The sequence below is a fragment of the Parathielavia appendiculata genome (assembly GCF_033297405.1).
Source record: "Parathielavia appendiculata strain CBS 731.68 unplaced genomic scaffold N657scaffold_2, whole genome shotgun sequence".
Classification (NCBI taxonomy): domain Eukaryota; kingdom Fungi; phylum Ascomycota; class Sordariomycetes; order Sordariales; family Chaetomiaceae; genus Parathielavia; species Parathielavia appendiculata.
Genome location: NW_026944221.1, coordinates 3,200,031 through 3,214,524, shown reverse-complemented (window position 1 = coordinate 3,214,524; position 14,494 = coordinate 3,200,031). Strand labels below are relative to the sequence as shown.

Here is a 14,494-nt window from a genome sequence, read left to right as displayed (position 1 = left end):
GCGGCGGGATTTGATGTCGTCGTCTGGTCGGTTGTCGCGAACGGTCGGCCGAGATTTCAATCCGTGCAGGCGAGCTTGCCAAATTTGGCGGAGACTTTTTTGTGCGGAAGGGCTTGCGGATGATGGCTGGTGAGGTGTGGCGTGTGGCATGTGGAGTGTGGCTTATTATCTTATCGGGATAACGGTGTATAAGCCGGTTGCTGCACAGTGGCTCGCCGGCGGGGCTGCAGGCGCAACCGGGGCGTCGACAGGGGTAAAGCCCCTTGTCAGGGCAGTTTCCTGGGGCAAAGCAAAGTGGCATCTTTCGGTGTGATTTCAAAGCCAACATCTTGCTGGTTGCCACACCTTCTGTTGCTTTGGATTCACCGTCTTCTCTTCGTGGTGGTCTTCCCGTTTTTTGCATCTTCCCATGAGAGTTGCATTGACGTTTCCTGAGAGGAGCCTCTTCACCGTTCCCCACAGCACCAACCGTGGTTCGCTCACCATGGTGCTTATCAAGAGCTTCGTCTTCGTTGGCCTCACGGCGGCAGTTGCGGCCAAGTCGGCTGTCCTCGATCTCGTCCCCAACAATTTCGACAAGGTGGTTCTGAAGTCCGGCAAGCCGACCCTCGTCGAGTTCTTCGCCCCGTGGTGCGGCCACTGCAAGAATCTCGCTCCCGTCTACGAGGAGCTCGCCCTGGCCTTTGAGCATGCCAAGGACAAGGTCCAGGTCGCCAAGGTCGACGCCGATGCCGAGCGGGATCTGGGCAAGCGGTTTGGAGTGCAGGGTTTTCCGACACTGAAATTCTTCGACGGCAAGAGCGACAAGCCGACCGAGTACAATGGCGGGCGGGATCTCGAAGCGCTTTCTAACTTTATCACCGAGAAGACGGGAGTGAAGCCGAGGAAGAAGTCGGCGAAGCCGAGCAGTGTGGTGATGCTCACAGATTCCACTTTCAAGCAACATATTGGTGGCGACAAGAATGTACTGGTGGCGTTTACCGCCCCGTGGTGTGGACGTAGGTACACTTCTGGTTGGTTGTTAAGAGACGCAGCGCTGACGCTTTGCAGACTGCAAGAACCTTGCGCCTACCTGGGAGGCTCTCGCCGAGAATTTCGCCAGCGAAGATAAGGTCGTAATCGCCAAGGTTGACGCTGATGCCCCGAACGGCAAGGCCACCGCGGCCGAGTACGGTGTGTCCGGATACCCGACCATCAAGTTCTTCCCCGCGGGCAGCACCAACCCCGAAGATTACGACGGCGGCCGATCTGAGGAGGCCTTCGTCACCTTCCTGAACAAGAAGGCTGGCACCCACCGTGCTCCAGGCGGCGGTGTCGACGCCACCGCTGGTACGGTTGAGGCGCTCGATACCATTGTGGCCAAGCTGACCGGCGGGACTGCCCTGGCGGAGGCGGCCGCCGAGGCAAAAAAGGCTGCCGAAAGCCTCACGGACAAGGCTCAGGCCAAGTTCGCCGAGTATTACCTCCGGGTGTTCGACAAGCTCAGCAAGAGCGAGGACTACGCGGCTAAGGAGCTTGCCCGTCTGGAGGGCATCATCAAGAAGGGCGGGTTGGCGCCCACCAAGCTGGACGAGCTGACGAGCAGGACCAATGTTCTCCGCAAGTTCATCGAGAAAGCGACGGGCGGTGGGGAGGAAAAAGAGGAGCTCTAAATATTGAATTTGGTTTGCGTAGGTTACGTGACTGTAACGCTGTTAGAGCCTGCAAATATAATGTCGGTCCCATTTTAAGAGTCTGCCGATTTTCTCAATGCCTGGACTTAAAACCAAAGCCGCTACCTCGCTCGTTACCCCGTCGTGAGGTCCAAGCTAGCCCTCCCGTGCAACAGTATCCTGCCAACTCCTTAAAAAGCCCCTCATGACGCGGGACAAAACACGATCATCAGGCGGCCAATCACTCAGACCTCGAGTTCTTGTCCTTGTTGGCCATCAACTGCGCCTCAAGGTTATCTAGACGGCGCGACATCTCATCCACTGTGGTTGTCAGCTTAACGTGCGGTGAACTGGTCCAGAAGGGAAGGGCTACTTTTGGCAAATATCTCGCTCGACACACCGGCAAACTTGTTGGAGAGCGTGTTAAGCAGATCCTCAAGCTGGGCGGTCAGCTCGCCGCGGGCGTCTTCACTGTTCTGCTCCAACGGTCAGTGGGGAGGAGCTCAGAACTAGTCAAGTCTGGGGCTTCCTATTACGCTTGCTGTTTGGGCGCTGACTGAGTCGTTCTTAGACGACATTATGCGGAACCTTCAGAGAGTGAATCGCCGTCCGAGGTACAACACTGTGCAGGGATAAGGTAAGGTAGGTGATCTTGTTTGGCAACTGTGCAGTGCAAGTCTCGACTTACAAGTCTAATATATACGATCCCAAGACCACGGAGAACGATACCTAGTGCTTCATGGCCTAAAAGGGTTGAAGCAATGAAGATGTGGGGCCATGGTGTGCGCAGTTGCGTACCTTACTGTGCAAAGCGCTTGCGGCACTGTGACGAGTGCCTCATCCGGATCACTCCCTCTGTCGGATTCAACATCAACCTGAACAAGTGTCAACTGTGAAATACATTTTCAGATTGCAACACTCATCGAAACTCGGCATCACTGCGACATGCAAGTCACTTTCTGACACGATTGATGAGGTTATCCAGCTAAACTGCCCCATGAGATAGAACATTGACCAGGTCCCGATTTCCAGGCTCAACTCAACCTCAGTCCACCTGGTCTCTGCCCGCCACATATCACGACATGGCTATCTCGCGTTGGCCATGACATCACGAACTCGGCATGCTCAAGTGAGGACTCAATCTGACTCTTCAAAATGCCCCAGATGTCTCAGGAAAATGCCAGGCTATGGCTCCTCCTCCTCATCGTCACCGTGGCCCTCCTCTCGCAGAATGACGCCCCTGGCATAATCGCTGCGCCCTTCTTTGGCACTTCCCGCCTCGGCCGCCTGAGGGATGCCCATCAGGTTTTGAACAGCACGAAATGGGGCGACTTCTCGCCCCATGCAGTCGTGGACGGCGCGCCTCCGTGGCAGGCGCCGCGATATCTCAACCTGACGGGCTTCCGGGGGGCCGATGACTACGCTTGGGACGATCTGGCCTACTTCAAGGACCGCTGCCGCCAGTGGAGCCGCCACGCCTATCCGCCGCTGAAAGGCGCCGACGAGTGGGACCATGGACCGGTGCCCAAGACGTGGCAGAACGCCACGGGCACAGTGCATGGCAGGTGGGTGCGGCGGCCGGGCTCGGTCGTGAGGCAGGCGCGCAACTACAACTTGAGCGCGATCGCGCCGGGGACAAATTGGATGCACAGCCACGGCGAATGGGGCTGGAATGTTACCGGTTCTCATGGCACCATAGTACTGTCGCTGTTGGAGGATGAGAGTGACGCGGCATATGAGGAGGACAAGGAGGATGGCAAGCCACCATCATCGTGGGGTTTGGCGAGGGAGATCGTCGCCGTGGCTGACATCCAGGACGAGGATCACTCGGCTGGCAGCTTTGCCATCCGGCTCCACGGCGTGCACTGGCCGAGGCAGGGTTCAATGCTGCTGACCACAACGACCGAGAAGTTTTTGGGCGTCTTTGGCCTGCCGCATCTTGTTCCCGGCCCAGAGTTTTATCATACAGGCCAAGGCCTTCTAAACCAGACATTGGGCAAGGTCATCAGCAAGAAAGAGGGCAGCACGTTCGGCGGCTCCAGCAACCCGTGGACGCCGGTTGTCGGGGAGGAGATCTCACTACCCTTGCCGCGCTGCGAGTACGTCGTCTATTTGCAACTACATGCTTTGGAACCCGAATACATTGGGAAGGACGGTCTTGATGATCGACTCATGCCCCTCGTCGATCAGCTGGAGACAGAGCTTCGATTTCCCACGGGAGCACCTTCGAATGGCAAGCCAGATCTCCGCATGTCGCTCGTCGCCTGGTCTCCAGATTGCTCCTACTATCTTGAGTCCAAAGGTCCGCCTCTATTCCCGTCAATTGAGGGACAGCATCTCGTCGGCGTGAAGTCGGAGGTGTTGCTTTCGCGGACAAGGACTTGCGTGTTTGGGTTTGCCGCTGTGCTTATGGCGCAGCTGTGGCTCCTGAAGATGCAGATCAAGGAATCGAATACGCCCTCCACTCTCGGGCGCATCAGCTTCCATACAGCAGCAATCATGGTTCTGGCGGACGGCATGGTGTTTGGAGTCTCGTCGGCCTGGGGTTTGTCAGCAACCAACAACTTCCTCCCGTCTCTTATCCTTACCTTTGCTGCATTTATGTCCATGTCGATCGGCGCATGGTTCCTCTCCGAGATATACACACACCAAGAACCAGAAAGACGCCGCGCGCAGGCCAGAGCCAACAACGCCGGCACATCACGAACATCATCCGCCCCTGCTGCCACTACACCGTCGCAACCACCACCACCACCACCGCCCGGCACCCTCCCGCTCCCAGTCACCGCCGGCCCAGCCCGCACCTCCTCCCCACCAATCATAATTCCCTCAGACCAAGACATCGACGCCGAAATTGCCGCTAACACCTCCTCCGGCGCCTCAACGCTCCCGCTCCCTACCGGCACCACCACCATCACCACCGCCACCAACCCAACCACGCCGCAAGCCAGCCCCTTCGCCTCCATAACCGGCACCCTCCTGCTCGTGGGCGTAGCAATCTTCATCCTGCTAGGCATCTCGTCGACCTGGCCGCCACGCTTCCGCTCGGCTCTCTTCCACTTACTCTCCTTCGCCTACCTCTCCCTCTGGACGCCGCAGATCCAGCGCAACGTCTGGCGGAACAGCCGCCGGGCGTTTGCCTGGCGGTTCATGATCGGGCAGTCTGTTTTGAGGCTGGCGCCGTTTGCGTATTTTTATCTGCGGGGGGACAATATCCTGTTTGTGGAGCCCGACGGGATCGTGTTTGCCGCGCTGGTCGGGTGGGTGTGGTGCCAGCTTGTCGTGCTGGCCGTGCAGGACGTGCTGGGCCCCCGGGTCGGGGTGCCGGCTGCTTGGATGCCTGACGTGTGGGAGTATCATCCTTTGTTGCGGGAGGAGGGTGCTGGCGATATGGAGGGTGGCAGCGGCGGGGTGGGGTTGCCGATTGGGCTGGTCTCGTCTAGTGGTATGCAGGGTAGTCGGGAGAGTTCGCCTGTTACGGCGAGGAGGAGGAGCTGGTCTGCCGGGGAGGGCGGCGGTGAGGATGGGGGAAAGAGGAGGGAGCGGGAGAAGGAGCTCAGGCGGCATAGGATGGTGTTGAGGGAGATTGATTGTGCGATATGTACCGAGGTTCTGGAGGTGCCGGTTGTGAGGGCCGATGCGAAGGATGCGGCTGCCGCGGGCGGGTTAGTGGGTGTGTTTGCGAGACGGGCGTACATGGTTACCCCGTGCCGGCATATCTTTCATACCAAGTGCTTGGAGGGCTGGTTCAGGTACAAGCTGCAGTGTCCGATTTGTCGGGAGGAGTTGCCGCCTCTGTGAGTTGGGGATGCAGTTAGTTTCATGCAGCTTAACAAATTTGACACCGACATCTTAATGACACACCAACAGTCCGCATTGGTTTATCTTGTGTTGGGAAACAAGAAGAACGGAAAGAAAAGGATATGAAAATCTCTTAAATCAAATCATCAGAAAGCTCACCTCCCACCTCCCCCGGCCAGTCGTCACCGGCGGGCGAGGTGGTCGGCTACGAAAACCCCAACGGGCGTCCCCCGGGGATTTTACTCGGAGTCGAACAGGTGCCTCCCCGAAGGTAAGGCACCTGCCAACCTGCCAGTCCACCACTGAGCATAGCTCAGTGGTGGGCTACTGGAAAGTGGCGCATGGAAAGTTCTGTTTATAGATTGGCGGTGCTGCAAGGTGTTGTCTAGTGCGATCAGGAGTACGCATTCGGATGGAAGTTCGTCGTTACCATGCGGTAAGTCAGACTTGGGTGATGCGTGAACTCCGCCAAGAACCTGAGAACATGCCGAGTCTGGCATAGAAACCATAGGGTCATGTGATATGGAATATGTTGTGGTTCGAGACTTAGTCTTTAGGGGGACCCATTTCCCGAAGGGGATGAGCTTTGAGCTGGAAAGCAAACACACTCTCGGTACCCCTTTCTCAACACTACCACTGCCTCTCAAAGGAGAGCCAGGTTACAGGTTACAGATCGTAGTGTAGTAGTCCAAAGGTTTATCTCTCATGCAGAAGCATTACTTGAAGTACTTGAGGCTGTCTCAGGTCTCTTGCGATGGTGGTGGGGAACTTGCCCGAGATTTGGACCAGCAAGGGGTTTTAACACGACGAACTTGAGGTGGGCGGCCATTCAAGCTAGACTAGATTTTACCTGCTGCCCGTTGGTATCATTGTGCGATGTTCTCTGACTTGAGACAGGAGTCTAAGTAAGCAGCATGCCACCAATGTCCCTCACAAGTGTAATGTACTATGTCTCCGACAAGAGCGGGGTGACAGTGCCACTTCCCTATCAGCTGATTATGTACTGGTCGTGTATCGCGGAGAAACCCTTGCTGTGATGGGCGACATGCTGCTACCCGGGTCAAGTTAGCTTGCTGTTGCCTCGCGAGAGACTCGAGCAGTGGAAGGACTAATGTCATTGAACGTACTGATGATTAACCACAAGGTATTGAGGGCACTAAACAAATGGTATCGATACTATGCGACTCAACACGGAAATTGTTGTCGAGACTCCGAGACAGAAGGGAGAGGCGATGTGGAGGTATTAAAGTACCCAGGTATCTCTGCAAAGGACACAAAGACAAGAAAGCGAAGGGAGCACAGCGAATGTAAGGACGGGTTGCCCAGGCTGTGGTTTCAAGAGAAGAGGATAATGGGGAAGATGAGAGAAGAATTAGCCTCCGATCGTCTCGGCAACTTCTTCAAGCAGATCAAATATCTTGTACCGGAGCCTGTGCTCGCCCTCGACGACGATCCAGCACGTGAAGGCGATGGCCTCCTCGGTAAGATCGCCCGAGTGCGGACCCTGGAGGTTGAGCTGCTTGACCAGCTTCTTGTCGAACTTGGACTCGTCGGGCGGCAACGACCTGATGCTGTCGATGATCTCGTCGGCTGGAGGAGCGCCCGGGGCAGGGTACCTGCGCAGCTTGCCCAGTAGAGACCGTGTCTTGTTGGGTGGGGAGCCGACCTTCTCGGAGCTCTTGTATGAGACCCAGCGGTCCTTTTGGAAGGTGGCGATGATGTTGTTGTGTTCGTCAACAAGCTTTTTGTTTTCTTGGATGTTAGTTACATGATACCCCAGGGAGAGAAGGATGGAAATCAGAGAAAGAGATGGCCGTGTACCTTGAAATCGTGTGATACTCCCTTCCACTTTTTGAAAGGCCCCGTCATGAACCGCCTGGTGCCGGTCCACCGGTACTCATGGCCGCCAAGCTGCCACTTCACGGTGCGGGTGAAGAACCTGGGCCGCCAGGCCATGAAGAGAGTGACGAAGCCTTCGACTGGGACGTCCTCCTCGAGGGGCTGCTCGGGTGGTTTCTCTGGCCTGCCCCAGAACTTACGCCACTTCTGTTTACGGGCGTGGCTCTTCCGCTTGTACGCGCGCTTCTGGTTAGCGCAGATCTCGTGCACGCCGTCGCCCATCTGCAGCTGAAACGAGTTCCAGAAGCCGGTGCGGAAGGCCCGCCCCACGGTGACACTCGTGCCCGTGTACTTGGGATGGTCGCCGCGGTAGAAGATGGGCCGCCACTGGCTCGCGTGCTTCTGCGGCACCGGGTTCATGACGTAGTAATCGGCGGCCTGGGACGCGTCGTCCTGGCCGAAGAAGTGCTTGCGGCCGAACGCCATGCGCCGGTACAGATTGCGGGTCCAGGCCGGCGCCACTCCATTGACGATCATCGGATCCTCTTCGGGTTCGACATTGTCCTGCTGTAGAGACTGAGACGGCTTCTCCGAGTCATTGTATTCTGTGGTGCTGTTGATTGTGACGGCCATCTTGGAGGAAGAGGGACTAAAACAGAAAGGACAGCACGACATACGCAGATGCGAAGCCTCTGGGGTCCAGCGAGCTAGCTATGTGTAGCCATATATATATGATCCATCGATGTCTGGAGAAGGCCCTTCTTTGGAACATTGGTCCTACCCGGTGCATTTGAGGATGGGGAAGCAGACGCATGGACGCCAAGCCAGCATTCAGCCGCACGAAGCCCAGAACAAAAAGGGATTGTTTGTCGAAAAGAAGCCGCAGACGCGAAATACGCAGCGGGACGACAGTGGTGGGAGGACCCGCTCCGTATATGCACCACGGAACCCGAAGCGACGGTATTGGCTGGAGAGCACGTTAGGGTGTGGAGGATGGGGTTGGCAGGTTGGGAGTGCAGTGCACGTGTTGAACATGGAACATGAAGAGCCATGTCGCATGCAGAAAAGAAAGGCTGACTGATGACTGGCTAACTGGTTTTTCTGTCTCGGAGCTCATTTCAGCGTCGGCATGTTGAGCCCATGCCTTAACATGCTGATCGAGACACGCCCCCATGGTAGTGGAATAGACATTATGATCTGTACAGGACCACAATACGTCCTGGTGAGAGGGCCCCACCAATGCGACTCGATCGTCTGCAACACAAGCATCAGCTATCGCGTCTCGGCTGCATCCCACTCGGCAGCGCTACACTTTACCACGTATGCCTTGACTTTGTGGCTGATCTTTGACGTTCTAGTGCACAAAATAGATTTTATCTCTCACGAGGTCAAATATCGTGAACTCGATAGGCGTGAATAGAGTGAAATGGGCGACGTCTTCTTGAACTCCGTCGCCAGAGCCGTGGATAGACATTCCAGAGCCGACTATAGTCCGTGAATGCGACTGTGGATCGCGTCTGGCAAAAGATTGAGCGAGAGTCAGCGATCGCAGTACTGGTCGGTAGGCGAGATGTTGTAGGAAGGGTCCGCGCAGTGCCGACGACCGAAAGTCCATGCTTGAAAGACCAAATCTGGGCGCGTTGCAGCCGCCTTGATTGGCTGCCTTCATCAGGGCCGTTTCAGGGTCTCAGGGACCGGCCCCTAGGAGCCCCCCACCTTACGTCATGATCAACGGCTGGACAGGCCTGTCCGCAGCGGGGTCGTAAATGTTGGTTCCGCATTTGCGGTTCCCTCTCAGGCACCAGTCGATTGTTCCTGACTTTAAGAAGGGGTTGTGGCCGGGGAACGGGGTTATTTCAGATTGCAGGCATAAATTAGTATTTTTTCACTTTCTCCTGTCCTCGAGTCCAATCCGAGGACAAAGCCATCGTGGAGCCACCGCTGCGAGACTTCCCGACATAGCAGTTACTGGAGACGATCCTCCATCTTGCGCATATCACAACACAACAAAAAATTCCTCGATCAAACAGGCGGACGGCCTCCCATAAATCACAATGGCAAAGGTACTTCTGCCCATCCCCGTCCGTCCGACACCGCCTAACAATCACCCTTCCGCCAGATCAACACCATCCTCCTCGACTGCGACAACACCCTCGTCCTGTCCGAAGAACTCGCCTTCGAAGGCTGCGCGGACCTGATTAACGAGATTGCCACGACCAAGAATATCCCGCTCGACAAGCCATTTACGGGCGAGTCGCTCATCATCGAGTTCGTCGGCCAAAACTTCCGCGGCATGATGAAGTCGCTGCAGCAGCGCTTCGACTTCGACATGACTGACGCCGAGCTCGACGACTACGTGCGCCGCGAGGAGGATGTCGTCATCGCCAAGTTGCTGGAGAAGCTCGTCTCTTGCCCCGGCGTCGACGACGTGCTCGCCAAGCTCGCCGCCTCGGGCAAGTATAAGCTGGCCGTCGTCAGCAGCTCCGCGCTCAGGCGCGTCAGGGCCAGCATCGAGAAAGTCGGGCAGGCCAAGTACTTCGGAGACGACGTATACTCGGCCGCGACGAGCTTGCCCAAGCCCACGAGCAAGCCCGACCCGGCAATCTATCTGTACGCCATGGAGAAGCTCGGCAAGAAGGCGGACGAGTGTGTGGCTGTCGAGGACAGCAAGAGCGGGACCTTGAGCGGTACCCGTGCCGGTATCAAGGTCATCGGCTATGTTGGGCCGTATGCGGAAGCCGAGAAGGAGAAGATGATCAAGGTCTTGAAGGAGGCAGGTGCCGTCGTGATAATGGACGATTGGAGCCAATTCGGCGAGTGCTTGGCCAAAGTCGAGCGCGGTGAGATTTAAAGGGTCGCGGTTGGTGATGCAATTTTTATAGAAACATTGGTCAGACATTGGATACGCATGATAGACGCAGCGAATATTTGTGTTTTTGCTTTTCTTATTTCCGCCAGTCCATCAAGAAGCTGTTTACACTCTGCAGTGTTGCTCTGTTAGGGTTGGCCTCGGGGTGTGCGGTCACTATGTGCCCCAGCCTGACCCGAATCGCAGCTTTGTTGAATGACACCTCGCTATCATCCGGCCGCACCTTTCCGTCGTCGTCAAAGCACCAGCAGTACACCGTGAGGGCGACGCCAACAGACAAGTCTTTTCCAGATTCGCACAGCACCACCACCTTCCTCGGAGCCTCGTCCTCCCCGGTCTCAGGCCTCCTCAAGTAAGCCAACACAAATTCACAGATTTTTGGCAGTGCGTCCCTCAAGACTCGGCTCGCGCCCTTTCCCTTCCCAATTCCCACCTCCAAACACCTCTTTCCCTTGACCCACCCCTTCCTGTCGGTCATTTCGGGCACCAGCCTTACCACGCAGGCACCCTCATCCACCCGCGCCCCAAGCCTCCCCACAAAGATCCTCTCCACCACCTCCTTCAAACCTTCGTCCTTCCCCTTCCTTTCCGTCTCCTCCCTCTTCAACAATTCAGCAATCAACTCAGGCAAGTCGCCCTCGGGCGTAGCAAGCAATTCCTCCCTCCACCGCCAGAACACCTCCGCCGTGAGCCCCCGCGCCCAGTTTTCGGTATCGTCCCCGGCCCCCTGGATATACCCGCCCTCGGCCATCTCAGCCCCAACCACCTTCCTTGAAGCAGTGCAGCACAGCACAGGGTGGAACCCCTCCTCCCTCACCCTTGCCAACATGCGCTCATCAGCAGCGAGCAGGCGAGGATCGCCGTCGTCGGGCGTAATCCACACCGGCCGGATCGGTTTTTGCAGGCTTGCGCGCAGTGGCGCGAGGTCGAGGTTGAGCGCCAGGAAAGATGAGACGAACGAGGGCAGGAGGGCAGTGATCTGGCTCGCTTCCGAGGGAGAGACAGTGTCCGGCGGCGTGAAGAGGGCGTGTGCTGACGACGGGTATGGGTGGGAGGGGAAGAGGGCGCGGTTGAGGACGGCGCACCAGGTTGGGACCGTCTTGCTTAGCGCGTCGGGCATGCCTGGACGGGTGTTAATGATTGGAAGCGGAGCGGGGAGAGAGCTGGAACATACGCTTGCCACGGCGTGTTGAGTCGACTATAATGCAGCTGTGGAGTGGATTGTTAGTGGGTGTTTGAGAGAATACTTGTTATGGTTGAATTGGAAGGGAGAGTGAAAAGAGAAGAATGATCAACAAAACCAAGCCAAAAAGAAGAAAAAGAAAAAGAAAGGGGGGGGGAGGGGGGAACCAAAGGAGTAGAAATGAGATAGTGTTGTGTAAGAGACGAAGACAATGAGATTCGGTTTGAGAAAACAGAGCACCCACCCATCGTGCTTCCCAATCAGACCTAACAAATGTAGATTCAACCTCCTCGTACTAAACTTCCACTGCCCGGTATGCCCATCGGTGCTTTTAAAGTACGCCGACGCGACCTTCCGCGAGGAATCGATATACCAGCTCCCGCACCGCTCATTAGCTACGAGCGGCAGCTTCAGCGCGTCGGCGACCTCGGCGACAAAGGCCGCATCGTGGCAAATGCTGTTGAGCCGGTTGGTGATGGACAGGTTGGCCCGCTTGAGGTCGCCCAAAATGCGCGAGAAGTTGTGGTTGGCCTGTTCGGGGAAAATGACCTGGTCCAGAGTCGGCAACGCCATCGTAGTGTCGCTCATTCATTCAGGGGTCTGTGAGCGAGACCACGACCTCGCCCATCAGGTGCCTGACGAGATTGGAAAGTGGACTTTTCCAGGGTTGGGGCTTAGCTTGAAACGTGCAGCGACTGGGCTGCTGGTCGGGACTAACGGGCGGATTTAGCGGAGAAAGCTCATAGGGCTGAATCACGCGCATGGCCAGTTGTCGAGGTCCGGGATTCGACACATTCAATTGCAGTCCGGTCCCTGAGCTTGGAACGTGGCACATGGGCCTAGCCAATCTGACACGCAGAGGAGCTCATGTCGGACGGTCTTTGGCCTCCAACTTTGCCAGCGCCATATTCAAGCGGGGTCTCGGTCAAGGGTTTGGGGACTCTCCTATCGGTTAGGTAAGCGGGGATGAGTGCAGGTTGATATGAGGCACTGTTGCGTTGCATACAGGAACCAATTTCACGCCGCCTGAACCATCTGATGATGTGCAAGCGCTTTGTTACACCAAGCGGCCTTGGTTGAACCGGCAAGGACTCAGTCGCCTTCTTCGTCGCCTTCCTCCCGGTTATGCCAAGCATCTCACTACCGGCCTGATAAAGCTGGCAATGTGATCTGGCTACCGGCTGTGCTGGCAGGATTCAGCCACCCCCGCAACGGTTGGAGGCAGCCGAAGGTGAATCCATGCACCCAGATCACTGCAACCAAATCGCATATTATGTGACCTTGACTACGACCCAACCGAAGTATGCACTCACTACTGCATCCTTTGAACCGAGTCGCTGGCAATGGACAGTGACTGTGATTGCGAGCGGTGTTGCAATGGGGGAAAGGCACGTAAAGACCATATTCGGAACAAAGATGGTTCTCATTGTGCCTTGAATCCAGATGGCCCCGCTGACCACCAGCGTACTGAACTTGCTGATGGTACAGAACTGACTGTAGCTCGCAAGCACAGCCCACCCCCACACCTGCCCTGACACCGGACACAGCGCGGCAAATCAAAGTGGTCATGCACAGATGGGCCGAATGGAATGCTCCTGCAGGCTTGGCGTCCCCATTTCTCTGGCGGCGGAACGAGTGCTCTCATAGTCCGAGCTCTTCCTTGAAAGTTGTCGTAACGTTCCTCGGCCCATCAGTCGTTGTTGTCGACACGCTCTCGAACGCTAAGGTAGTTGGTGCGGGAAGCTCTTTGGCAGTCGTTTCTAGCTCTCCCACAAGCGAACGGCCTTGGCTCCCCACCCGTCCCGCCGAGGCTCACCGCCTCTAGTTGGTGTGCTTCCAGACAGCTTCTGGCATCCAACACCCAGCAAATCAGTGGCGCAGCCCGTTCTACTACCACAGTAGAACTGAGGTACTCCGTCGCCGGTGAAGAATGGTGCTCAGGATCATTAGCAAGAGACAAAACGACGGCGAGAGCCACGGAATCGGGTACCTCCGTAGCCGAGGCCAGTGCCTGCGTGCTTGGCGGGAGTCCGTAGGGCTGAGTTCGCGATTGCGAGAATCCTTCACTGGTGCAGGTAATGATCTTTCAATGCCGATTCTAGGATCCCGCAGCTCGATCGCCTGCGCGCGGTGCCGGATCGGCTGCCCATGACCAATTGGCAAGGCAACATACCTTACGGGGGGCATGCAGATGGCCACCCCAACCTGTGGGCATCTCGTAGGGCTGAAATGGAGGGCGGTCGGACCCCACGGGCCCAGAGTCAGGGACGACACCTGATCATCAACACCTCTGCTCGCCTCCCTGATGTTTACCCGGCCGCAGGTCAAAAACAGCCAACCCGACGATGGCCGTTGAGTGCGGCCTCATTTTGGTCTCAGCCAGGTGCATTCCGCTAGTAAAGGACTTGGAAAGAGGTCAAGCTGACAGGCGAGGAAGCGACACAATTACAGCCCTTACCAATATAGGTGTAAAAACGGTGGTCGATGTATGAGGGAGTTGACGGGTCGAGCTTGGTGGGAGCGGGTACAACAAGGGCGGCACTCCCGCACACGGGCGATTGAAGAGCCCATTCGGCGACTTCGCGAATTGCAGCATAGTTGAAAGTGGACAACCATGACAGAGGCCGGCATGGGATGCGAGTCGCACAAAACTCGTGACGGCTGCGTCATGGCTGTTGCCGCCCACAGGAGACGCCGAAGGTGACGCTGTTGATGCGGACGATCCATCTACGCAGTGCAGGTGGCTCCAACAGCTTCCGCAGCGCTTCGTATACGAGAAGCTTGCTTCATTAGACTAGGACATGGGAAGGTTTGTGATATTCCAGTGTGTTTGTGAAAGGCGATTAGGAAGTTGTTTAAGATGTAAGATGATGCAAGTTGCAAGGCGGTGCTCGCTAGTCCGAGGTGGGCCAAGGGTCCTGGTGATTGTGGCTTTGCGCGGTCTGCCACATCCCGACAATTGAGAAACTCAGAGCACCTTCCCAGACGTGATCAAGCGACCAGAATGCAGATCATCCACGGATGGCCGGGGAATCAAATCGTTTGTCCATAACTTCATGGAACAACGCTACTTACACGTGTACTCCGTACCGCCCACTTGTGCAATTTGCACCGTCAGCGCGAGTCTCGGCAATCATACCAACACCCCAT

At 56.5% G+C, this 14,494-nt stretch overlaps 8 protein-coding genes across 8 annotated transcripts; 4 read left to right on the top strand and 4 right to left on the bottom strand.

The window, feature by feature from the left end:
- Positions 1 to 484: 484 nt before the first annotated feature.
- N657DRAFT_631566 (disulfide isomerase) lies at positions 485 to 1,652 on the top strand (the record flags this gene model as incomplete). Its single annotated transcript, XM_062791071.1, has 2 exons — positions 485 to 998; positions 1,051 to 1,652. The coding sequence occupies 2 exons, from the start codon at positions 485 to 487 to the stop codon at positions 1,650 to 1,652; spliced, it is 1,116 nt and encodes a 371-aa protein (XP_062651595.1).
- On the bottom strand, positions 1,631 to 2,308 carry N657DRAFT_612870 (uncharacterized protein). The gene is made up of 3 exons (XM_062790401.1): positions 2,189 to 2,308; positions 2,026 to 2,128; positions 1,631 to 1,973 (listed from the first exon to the last, which is right to left on the bottom strand). Exons 1-3 carry the CDS (start codon positions 2,228 to 2,230, stop codon positions 1,894 to 1,896), a joined length of 225 nt encoding a protein of 74 aa, XP_062651594.1. The 5' UTR covers positions 2,231 to 2,308; the 3' UTR covers positions 1,631 to 1,893.
- Positions 2,309 to 2,520: 212 nt separating this feature from the next.
- N657DRAFT_669582 (uncharacterized protein) lies at positions 2,521 to 6,685 on the top strand. Its single transcript, XM_062795493.1, has 4 exons — positions 2,521 to 5,449; positions 5,604 to 5,724; positions 5,843 to 5,889; positions 6,198 to 6,685. Exons 1-4 carry the CDS (start codon positions 2,808 to 2,810, stop codon positions 6,253 to 6,255), a joined length of 2,868 nt encoding a protein of 955 aa, XP_062651593.1. The 5' UTR covers positions 2,521 to 2,807; the 3' UTR covers positions 6,256 to 6,685.
- A 140-nt stretch (positions 6,686 to 6,825) lies between these two features.
- On the bottom strand, positions 6,826 to 7,829 carry N657DRAFT_565928 (uncharacterized protein; the record flags this gene model as incomplete). Its single annotated transcript, XM_062788392.1, has 2 exons — positions 6,826 to 7,194; positions 7,275 to 7,829. The coding sequence occupies 2 exons, from the start codon at positions 7,827 to 7,829 to the stop codon at positions 6,826 to 6,828; spliced, it is 924 nt and encodes a 307-aa protein (XP_062651592.1).
- A 1,342-nt stretch (positions 7,830 to 9,171) lies between these two features.
- N657DRAFT_641871 (HAD-like protein) lies at positions 9,172 to 10,341 on the top strand. Its single transcript, XM_062792227.1, has 2 exons — positions 9,172 to 9,355; positions 9,412 to 10,341. Exons 1-2 carry the CDS (start codon positions 9,347 to 9,349, stop codon positions 10,141 to 10,143), a joined length of 741 nt encoding a protein of 246 aa, XP_062651591.1. The 5' UTR covers positions 9,172 to 9,346; the 3' UTR covers positions 10,144 to 10,341.
- On the bottom strand, positions 10,238 to 12,301 carry N657DRAFT_612859 (initiator tRNA phosphoribosyl transferase; the record flags this gene model as incomplete). Its single annotated transcript, XM_062790400.1, has 3 exons — positions 11,589 to 12,301; positions 11,336 to 11,370; positions 10,238 to 11,283 (listed from the first exon to the last, which is right to left on the bottom strand). Exons 1-3 carry the CDS (start codon positions 11,930 to 11,932, stop codon positions 10,238 to 10,240), a joined length of 1,425 nt encoding a protein of 474 aa, XP_062651590.1. The 5' UTR covers positions 11,933 to 12,301.
- A 474-nt stretch (positions 12,302 to 12,775) lies between these two features.
- Positions 12,776 to 13,465, top strand: N657DRAFT_641870 (uncharacterized protein). The gene has a single exon (XM_062792226.1). It carries the CDS (start codon positions 12,912 to 12,914, stop codon positions 13,167 to 13,169), a length of 258 nt encoding a protein of 85 aa, XP_062651589.1. The 5' UTR covers positions 12,776 to 12,911; the 3' UTR covers positions 13,170 to 13,465.
- On the bottom strand, positions 13,074 to 13,664 carry N657DRAFT_229584 (uncharacterized protein). Its single transcript, XM_062786313.1, has one exon. The coding sequence runs from the start codon at positions 13,529 to 13,531 to the stop codon at positions 13,235 to 13,237; it is 297 nt and encodes a 98-aa protein (XP_062651588.1). The 5' UTR covers positions 13,532 to 13,664; the 3' UTR covers positions 13,074 to 13,234.
- Positions 13,665 to 14,494: the final 830 nt, after the last annotated feature.

Coding starts and splice junctions, on each gene's coding strand:
- N657DRAFT_229584 (XM_062786313.1), bottom strand. CDS start 13,531: ATGCCCCCCGTAAGGTATGTTGCCTTGCCAATTGGTCATGGGCAGCCG.
- N657DRAFT_612870 (XM_062790401.1), bottom strand. CDS start 2,230: ATGTCGTCTAAGAACGACTCAGTCAGCGCCCAAACAGCAAGC. Junction 2,129..2,188: donor TCAGCGCCCAAACAGCAAGC/GTAATAGGAAGC, acceptor CCGTTGGAGCAG/AACAGTGAAGACGCCCGCGG. Junction 1,974..2,025: donor GAGCGAGATATTTGCCAAAA/GTAGCCCTTCCC, acceptor TGACAACCACAG/TGGATGAGATGTCGCGCCGT.
- N657DRAFT_669582 (XM_062795493.1), top strand. CDS start 2,808: ATGCCCCAGATGTCTCAGGAAAATGCCAGGCTATGGCTCCTCCTCCTC. Junction 5,450..5,603: donor CGGGAGGAGTTGCCGCCTCT/GTGAGTTGGGGA, acceptor TCAAATCATCAG/AAAGCTCACCTCCCACCTCC. Junction 5,890..6,197: donor AAGTTCGTCGTTACCATGCG/GTAAGTCAGACT, acceptor AGGCTGTCTCAG/GTCTCTTGCGATGGTGGTGG.
- N657DRAFT_641870 (XM_062792226.1), top strand. CDS start 12,912: ATGCACAGATGGGCCGAATGGAATGCTCCTGCAGGCTTGGCGTCCCCA.